The sequence below is a fragment of the Procambarus clarkii genome, chromosome 6 (genome assembly GCF_040958095.1).
Source record: "Procambarus clarkii isolate CNS0578487 chromosome 6, FALCON_Pclarkii_2.0, whole genome shotgun sequence".
Lineage (NCBI taxonomy): Eukaryota > Metazoa > Arthropoda > Malacostraca > Decapoda > Cambaridae > Procambarus > Procambarus clarkii.
In genome coordinates this window covers 21,183,434-21,192,980 of record NC_091155.1, presented here as the reverse complement: position 1 = coordinate 21,192,980, position 9,547 = coordinate 21,183,434, and the positions used below count along the sequence as shown (strand labels likewise).

The window sequence follows — 9,547 nt, the reverse complement described above, 5'->3', positions numbered from 1 at the left end:
GTTTTCTTTGATACAAAACATTTTACTCCATACAAAATTATATAGAAAAATAAGGAAATTTTATCCTGAACCTTGAAACATTTTCTATGAAGTACTGTATTGCAATAATAATTTGTCAAGTGGTTGACATTGGGGGAATATATTATTAAAACTTTTGTAATTAATGTGGGGATTTGTGGGTGTAGAGATAGAAATACTGTACAGTATATGAGACATAACTGTATGGTAGGGGAATTGTAGTGGGGCTTGGGAGGGGGGAATGTTGGGGGCTGAGCTTGCAGGTGAATGTATTGATGTCAAGGTGGGCTTATGAATGTGCATGAGAGTGGGCTTGCAGGTGAATGTACATATTTGTAAGTGCACCGCGTTATAGTGTGTTTACGTGAAGGAACAGTGTTTATTGTCATGTGTGGTATGAGTGGCATTACAATGTGCAATATTACAGGTGAATCTGGCCTATATACAATGTTTATAACATGGTTTTGGAGATGAATATTAACACATTTGGTCTAATGTGTACATGTATTCTGCATGTGTACATGCACACAATACCATGAGCAGGAACCAAGTCTTTATAATGTGGCTGAGCACAGTCTACAGTATTTTGTATTACTAATAACCCAGTTTACTTTTACTAGTTGCAAATGTTTACCTAGAGTGGCACACGAGTGCTCTACTTGGCTCGCTCAGTGTTATGCTCCACTACGCTTGAGAAAAGATGAAATGCATTTAAAGGGGGGAATTATGAAGTATATTGCCTAGATTAAAGAAAATTGTTATCAGCTTTCAACTGTAAACTTTTGATAATAAAACTATACAATTGGTATGTTACCATCAATGATGATACCACTCTTAATATAATGTGCCAACTAGTGTAAGAGCCCACTAAACCAGATCTTTGGGTAATCCGGCCAAAATCGAGTCTTGAGTTTTTGTGTCCAACTTAACCTAATTCTGACAGAAATGGGAGTTTTGGCTGGAGCTACTGAATGACATTGTGAGACCTAAGACCTAAGCTCACCAGAAAGCCAAGGGCCTTCAACAGCTGACAGTCAAAACTGACCTTGCCAAGTTCATGTGCTGTACACATGATCTTAAAATGATTAGGCGAGTGTATTTACATATAACTTAATTGAGGAAGAAGGTGGAAGTTGTGATGGGTGGCAATGACTGTAAACATTGGCTCTTCACTTATGTAGCTCTTATACTACCACTTTACTGTTCTTAGGAATGTTTGTACAATTAAATGGATCTGTAAAATTACCCAAAACTATTGGGTATAACTAAGCAAATATTGCGGCAGCCAGGAAAATGATAGGATGGATTACGAGAACTTTCAAATTCAGGGATCCCATCACAATGGTTGTACAGTACTCTTCAAATCACTTGTGCTGTCCTGTCTCGAGTACTGCTCAGTACTCACTTCCCCATTCAGAGCAGGAGAGAGTGCTGAAAAAGAGTACAGAGAACATATACGGGATACATAAACGAGATAAAGCATCTAAATTATTGAGTTTGTCTCAAAGCTTTCCAAATGTACTAGCTAGAAAGACGACGGGAGATATCAAATAATATACACGTGGAAAATACTGGAAGGCCAGGTCCCAAATCTGCACAGTAAAATAACAACATACTGGATTTTTTTTTTTTTTTTGCAGGGATATTCCTGCGCGGGCCCTAAGCCTCTGGCTGGCCCACTAAGTGTTGGTTGTTTCTGTTTTACTTGGGCGGAGTATGAGTATTTATGACTCGTAGGGTCGCTTCCGTAAGATTTTGCCATGTGTGTTTAACAACAACTTCTCTTTGATGAATCTAAGTTGAAATCTTAATGGGTTTGTAACTATGCACTGTGTTAGATAATGTTCCAGTGGTCTGTCGGGCATTTCTCCAGTGCTGACATTTCCTATCATCTTCCGGAACCTGTAAGTCTATTTCCCATGCACATGGGTATCCAAGCCTGATGCGATGTAAGTGTACTTCTGTTGCTCTACTGCTCCCTTTCATCAAACTAAGTGGTTCATAGTTGGTTGAATTCATGTACCGACCCGCAGATCCTGATGTTGCAACTGCTGTGTTGTGGTCACTGTACATCTTTTGCAGTGCTCTGTTTCTAATTACTTTCTTAATCTGTGATAGACTCTGTGGTATGTAAATGTCTACATTTCTTTTCTTAGTAGCAAGTTTTGCAGCTTCGTCTGCAATGTCATTTCCTATTATTCCCACATGACTTGGCACCCAGTTCATAAGTACCCGTCGGCCTTGTCGTTTGAGTGTTTGCATTAATGATATGACATTTGTGATCAGATGTATGTTATCACATATGTGTTCTTGTTGCAAGGTTTCAATGGGGTGCCATAGGCACCATTAAGAGTGAACTGTAAAAACATCAGAGGTCCACGGTTGTTCAACATACTCCCAGCGAGCATACAAAATATTGTCGGAACAACAGTGGACATCTTCAAGAGGAAACTAGATTTTTTTTTTTGAGATATATACAAGAGTTGTTACATTTTTGTACAGCCACTAATACGCGTAGCGTTTCGGGCAGGTCCCTGGAATACGACCCCCCCACGAAGAATTGTTTTTACAACCAAGTACCCATTTTACTGTTGAGTTAAACAGAGGCTACAGTTAGGGATTTATAGTTTCCTCCAAGGAGTGCCGGACCAACCGGGCTGCGGTGGGTATGTGGGCCTGCGGGCCGCTGCAAGCAACAGCCTAGTGGACCAAACTCTCACAAGTCAAGCCTGGCCTCGGGCCGGGCTTGTGGAGTAGAACAACTCCCAGAACCCCACCAACCAGGTATCCCTCGGGCTCCAGTAAACCCCCTCCCCCCGCCACCCTCGGGCGGTGTGTAAAATATATAAATAAAATAAATAAATAAATGTTTATTTAGGTAAGGTACATACATACATGAAATTTTTTACAAAGATTGGTGGACTTATAGATAGAGCTAGTACATACAATGCCTAAAGCCACTATTACGCAAAGCGTTTCGGGCATATGCTCCAAATGCTCCAGATGCATCTTTCTGGATGATGATATTAATAAAATAATTAAGGCGGTGTACAAGTGACACCCCCCCCCACCCTTGTGTACAAGTGACAAGAGGCGTGAGTACACCTTGAGTGACCCAACCTCACACCTCAAAACATCTCACTCGTACTACTCCAACAAACCATGCATTATATTCTATTGTACAACATGAAACATCAATTAGCAGACGGAGGCCGGCCGTGGAGGGATCGATTATCAAGGATTGACCAGCGCGCCGCTAGCTTCTGTGCTGGGGTTCCCGGGGCGTGGAGGGGCGCTGGGGCTACATGTTCCAAGGGATGCCTGGTGGGTGAATGGGGAGCGGGGGCTATATGTTCCAAGGGATGCCTGGTGGGTGAATGGGGAGCAGAGGCTATGTTCCAGGGGATGCCTGGTGGGTGGGAGGTTAGGTTGCAGAGGTTGCCAGGTGGGTGGGAGGGAGGAGGGCAGAGTCACAGGGTTGCCTGTAAGGGGAGCTGGGAGGGGAAGGGTGGGCCAGGCTCCAGGGGTGGCCCAGCACGGGCCTCGCATTCCAGTCTTGGAATCACCCGTGTTGCGGTGCGCCTGAACTCCTCTACTCCAGCCATATCTGTGCCCAACGCACACCTGGGTGCCACACACCTGGCCGCCACACACACCTGGGCGAGCGCTAAACCTGAGAGGAAGGTGAGAACTCATATTCACGTTTTTCTTGAACCCAAAATGTTCGTTAGTGTTGATAGTGGTCATGTTGGAAGTGTTGGTGTTGACAGATGTCATGTTGGAAGTGTTGGTGTTGACAGATGTCATGTTGGAAGTGTTGGTGTTGACAGATGTCATGTTGGAAGTGTTGGTGTTGACAGATGTCATGTTGGAAGTGTTGGTGTTGACAGATGTCATGTTGGAAGTGTTGGTGTTGACAGATGTCATGTTGGAAGTGTTGGTGTTGACAGATGTCATGTTGGAAGTGTTGGTGTTGACAGATGTCATGTTGGAAGTGTTGGTGTTGACAGATGTCATGTTGGAAGTGTTGGTGTTGACAGATGTCATGTTGGAAGTGTTGGTGTTGACAGATGTCATGTTGGAAGTGTTGGTGTTGACAGATGTCATGTTGGAAGTGTTGGTGTTGACAGATGTCATGTTGGAAGTGTTGGTGTTGACAGATGTCATGTTGGAAGTGTTGGTGTTGACAGATGTCATGTTGGAAGTGTTGGTGTTGACAGATGTCATGTTGGAAGTGTTGGTGTTGACAGATGTCATGTTGGAAGTGTTGGTGTTGACAGATGTCATGTTGGAAGTGTTGGTGTTGACAGATGTCATGTTGGAAGTGTTGGTGTTGACAGATGTCATGTTGGAAGTGTTGGTGTTGACAGATGTCATGTTGGAAGTGTTGGTGTTGACAGATGTCATGTTGGAAGTGTTGGTGTTGACAGATGTCATGTTGGAAGTGTTGGTGTTGACAGATGTCATGTTGGAAGTGTTGGTGTTGACAGATGTCATGTTGGAAGTGTTGGTGTTGACAGATGTCATGTTGGAAGTGTTGGTGTTGACAGATGTCATGTTGGAAGTGTTGGTGTTGACAGATGTCATGTTGGAAGTGTTGGTGTTGACAGATGTCATGTTGGAAGTGTTGGTGTTGACAGATGTCATGTTGGAAGTGTTGGTGTTGACAGATGTCATGTTGGAAGTGTTGGTGTTGACAGATGTCATGTTGGAAGTGTTGGTGTTGACAGATGTCATGTTGGAAGTGTTGGTGTTGACAGATGTCATGTTGGAAGTGTTGGTGTTGACAGATGTCATGTTGGAAGTGTTGGTGTTGACAGATGTCATGTTGGAAGTGTTGGTGTTGACAGATGTCATGTTGGAAGTGTTGGTGTTGACAGATGTCATGTTGGAAGTGTTGGTGTTGACAGATGTCATGTTGGAAGTGTTGGTGTTGACAGATGTCATGTTGGAAGTGTTGGTGTTGACAGATGTCATGTTGGAAGTGTTGGTGTTGACAGATGTCATGTTGGAAGTGTTGGTGTTGACAGATGTCATGTTGGAAGTGTTGGTGTTGACAGATGTCATGTTGGAAGTGTTGGTGTTGACAGATGTCATGTTGGAAGTGTTGGTGTTGACAGATGTCATGTTGGAAGTGTTGGTGTTGACAGATGTCATGTTGGAAGTGTTGGTGTTGACAGATGTCATGTTGGAAGTGTTGGTGTTGACAGATGTCATGTTGGAAGTGTTGGTGTTGACAGATGTCATGTTGGAAGTGTTGGTGTTGACAGATGTCATGTTGGAAGTGTTGGTGTTGACAGATGTCATGTTGGAAGTGTTGGTGTTGACAGATGTCATGTTGGAAGTGTTGGTGTTGTCCACATCATCCTGATGTGTTTATTGTGCTAGAAACATTTCTAGATGACAGGACTCCTGAGAACTTTAGTAACTTTAGTAACATTGCTTTGGCTAACTGCCACTAGGCTCTAGTGGCAGTTAGCCAAATAATGATGTGCTACGTTAATAATGTGCTACGACTTATTTCTTTAGTTGCATCTTTGCAGTACTGGCATTCTACTCAGTAATGTTATACGACATCATTTATATTGTGGTACAGCAGTTGATCTTTATACATTAATTAATAAATAAGGTCCCCCCCATTCTGGCTTGTGTTTTTCTCCCCGATCAGAATATACTATTATAATTTTATTTGAGAAAATTCCCGTTGTGAATGAACAGAATGTAAAAGTTTATGAATGCGTCTGTGGGGTCGACCGCTGGATGGAATGGACTTAGAGTCGAGGACGGGTTGGGACTGGTAGTGTGAGGGTCATGTTGCAACAAGGGAGGGGCACGGGATTCTCCGCCACTCAGAAGAATACATTTCTTGAGTTTTGGTGAAGAAGACAGCAGTGAAGTGCGACCTTAGGTCAGTGTTGATAGAGGACGACTGTGATGTTGGTCTTGGCTTGTGGGACCACAAGGACGGTGTGACGCCAGGGGAGTGGTATCATCCTGGTAGTCCACTGTGGTAGACCTCAGGTCTGCTTGTCCCAGTTGGCACCTATTGACGGGTGACCCCAGTTGGCACCTGTTGACGGGTGACCCCAGTTGGCACCTGTATACCCCAACACCCAAGTCACAATAAAGTGACGGGAGAATTAAGACCTTTGGGCGGCCTGAGAGGCCAACAGCAACGCCATTATGACTGGAAGTCAGCGTCGCCGCTCCAGTAATGTTGTGGTAACGAGTCTTGGATTGTTACAGTTTGACTTGTACAGTGAGAGTAAGTGTACAGCGATCTTGTGTTGACACTTAAGTACATGAGTTAGTCATACTTACAGTCATTATGAAACGACATTAGACAACCGAGATGTATAGCATGATGGAGACGAGAGCGACACACACTGACCCGACGGTGGTTGAGCTATAACTGGCAGCAAGTGGACCCAAGGAGCAGATTTAAGGTGTGGACTCGCCCGGCGGGGAGTACCCTTCGCAGTGAGCGGTGAAGAGAGTAATGGAGATTTTATTTTAATTATCGTCTAGTTGTTCATGGAAGATTATTTTGTTATGGTAAACTCGCAGGTTCGTGGATGGCAGCTGTTAGGAGTTCAGATACATTCGAAGACCAATTGATTGATGGTTCTACAGTTGGTTTGAAGGTCAAATCCACAGGGAAGAAATTTAATCGATTATAAGTAGAATTAGTCCACAGTTGATCCACAGGGATCGTTGGACGTCTTCGTTTGTACCAATATTGGTATCATACAATATATATATATTATATCTCCTGACGGATCCTGCAGCCTCTCCGAGACACAAACCAGGGATTTACACAATTCCCCCCAAGCACTCGGGCTGGGGGAATTTTTCCGACTCAATCGAGGATTCCGGGTTCGAATCTTTTACCTGAAGCCTCAGTTCATAAAGCAGTAAATTGATACCTGGGTATTAGAGAACTGTTGTATTCACCTATTTGTGCTTGCAGGGGTTGAGCTCTGGCTCTTTGGTCCTGCCTCTCAACCGAGGTTGAGAGGCGTTGTGGGTTGCATCCTGGAGAAGGTCAGTAGTTAGTTTCGGTAAGCCTAAGCACAGGCGTTCTGTACCCTACAGCGAGGATATATATCTGTACCACATTACATAAAGACTATATAATGCACAAAAATTTAGTTATGCCCGGCCATTTTTTAGTACAAAATAATAATACAATGAAATAACTCTTGTAGCAGGAGACATGTGCTACAACAACCGTGTGGCTCTAACTTGACGTCTGTTGGTGTCTCACTCGTGGCAGGCGCAGCCGGAGGGGCAGCAGGGCCAGACTCTGCCGAAGACCCAGCCCTGGCCTCATCCGTCACCGGGATGTCTGCGCCCCTCTTTACACGGCTGAGCCTGCCGGAGGGGCTGGAGGAGATGGTGGAGGTGCTGGCTCGGGAGGTCATCAAGAGCCAGTACTCGGAGCCGTATGACATATATAACTTTGCCTGGAAACACTTCTCAGAGCTGGTGGCACGCCACAAGAGTCTCCCTGCTAAAGGTAAGTGCCGGAGTACCACAATAACTCACAACATATTAAATCCAAGTATGAATGCAAAACGTCGCCAAAGATCACGGAGAGGTACGGTAAGAGTGAGGTAAGGGGCGCAACTTATGTACCATGCAAGGTGATGAAGATCTTGAGAAAAAAGGCTGGTAGCACATCTGGAAAAAAGGGACTTTGTAACACACCACCAGCATGGGTTCAGGGATGGTAGGTCGTGTCTTACAGGTTTAATAAAATTCTATGATCAAACAACAAGCATTAAGCAAGAAAGAGTAGGAAGGGCAGGCTGCATTTTCTTGGACTGTCAGAAAGCTTTTGACAGTTTCCCATAAAAGAGACTGTTGCATAAGTTGAAGAAACAGGCTGGAGTAGACTTCCTAAACAACAGGAAGCAGAGAGTTACTGTTAAGGGTGAAACCTCAGACTGGCAGTCCCACAGGGTTCTGTACTTGGACCTATCTAATTTTTGATATACATAAAAGATCTTCCAGAGGGTATAGACTCGTTCCTCTCAATGTTTGTTGCTGATGCTAAAATTATGAGTTAAGACAGAGGACGACAACAAGGGACTACAAGATAACATGGTCCAAAAATGGCTACTAGAGTTTAACTCGAGCAAGTGCATTATGATGATGTTTAATGCCTAGGAAACAGGAGGCCAAAGATAAGGTACCAGCAGGGAGAGAAAATTCTCCAGGAATCGGTAAGAGAGAAAGACCTGGGGCTTAATATCACACCAGACCTGTTCCCCTGAAGCCCACATCAAAAGGATATTGATGTGGGCTTCAGGACACACACACACACACACACACACACACACACACACACACACACACACACACACACACACACACACACACACACACACACAGTACCCACATGAGCCACAGAGACAGTCATCCCTTCAGTGATGTGGTGGAGGCTGACTCCATACACAGTTTCAAATGTAGGTATGATAGAGCCCAGTAGGCTCAGGAACTTGTACACCAGTTGATTGACAGTTGAGAGGCGGGACCAAAGAGCCAAAGCTCAACCCCCGCAAGCACAAATAGGTGAGTACTAATAGGTGAGTATAGGATAGGCCGGGATAGGTTTATCCGGGCCCAATAGGAAAAAAACGAGAAGCAAAGAAGAATCCGTGGTTTAATGGGGCATGTATGGAAGCAAAGGAACTGAACAAAAGGGCGTGGAGGAACTTCCGAAATAACAGAACACCAGAAAACAGAGATATACCAGAGAAAAAAGAATGAGTATGTTAGTTTGAGAAGAGAAGCAGAGAAAAGTATGAAAATGATATACAAATAAAGCCAAGACCGAACCAAAGCTACTCCACAGTCACATCAGGAGGAAAACAATAGCGAAATAACAGGTGATGAAACTTAGAATGGGTGAGGACAGGTACATGGAGAATGACAAAGAGGTGTGTGAAGAACTCAACAAGAGCTTCCAGGAGGTCTTCACAATAAAACGAGGAGAAGTCCCTGAGCTAGGAGAGGTGGCAGTAAACCAAGCGGTCTTGGAAGGGTTCGAAATTACAAGAGATGAGGTCAAGAGGCATCTGTTGGATCTGGACGTGAGAAAGGCTGTTGGTCCGGATGGAATCTCACCATGGGTATTGAAAGTGTGTGCAGAAGCACTTTGCTTGGCACTCTCCATAGTGTATAGTAGGTCACTGGAGATGGGAGCTGGCCTACCAGAAATATGGAAGACGGCTAATGTAGTCCCAATATACAAAAATGGTGACAGACAAGAGGCACTGAACTACATGCAATTAGGCAAGTGTCCTTAACTTCTATACCATGCAAGGTGATGGAGAAGATCGTGAGAAAAAACCTAGTAGCACATCTGGAGAGAAGGGACTTCGTGACAAGATGGTGTTATTGTCAATAACAATGAGGGCTCCTTTCAGGTGCTACCTTCACTCTGAATGTACACTTACAATATTTTATCTTTAGGCTGAAGTGTGACTGAGTAAGATGAATGTATTAATTGTGAAGTGATAAT

At 44.1% G+C, this 9,547-nt stretch overlaps 2 protein-coding genes across 2 annotated transcripts in view; one reads left to right on the top strand and one right to left on the bottom strand.

The window, feature by feature from the left end:
- Positions 1–1,202: 1,202 nt before the first annotated feature.
- On the bottom strand, positions 1,203–5,355 carry LOC123753581 (mucin-22-like). The gene is made up of 2 exons (XM_045735556.2): positions 3,675–5,355; positions 1,203–1,252 (listed from the first exon to the last, which is right to left on the bottom strand). Exons 1-2 carry the CDS (start codon positions 5,353–5,355, stop codon positions 1,203–1,205), a joined length of 1,731 nt encoding a protein of 576 aa, XP_045591512.2.
- The window catches only part of LOC123753570 (titin homolog), a 71,157-nt gene continuing 64,181 nt past the window's right edge, over positions 2,572–9,547 (top strand). Inside the window, exons 1-2 of the mRNA XM_069310844.1 lie at positions 2,572–3,702; positions 7,295–7,537. Of these exons, the coding sequence (XP_069166945.1) occupies positions 7,363–7,537 (175 nt within the window). The 5' untranslated portion in view covers positions 2,572–3,702; positions 7,295–7,362. The remainder of the gene's footprint in view (positions 3,703–7,294; positions 7,538–9,547) is intronic.

What these genes read in the sequence shown, in the direction of transcription:
- LOC123753581 (XM_045735556.2), bottom strand. Translation starts at nt 5,355, where the DNA reads ATGACATCTGTCAACACCAACACTTCCAACATGACATCTGTCAACACC. An exon ending in CAGGTTTAGCGCTCGCCCAG is followed by an intron (nt 1,253 to 3,674) that starts GTGTGTGTGGCG and finishes GTAATTTTACAG; the next exon opens with ATCCATTTAATTGTACAAAC.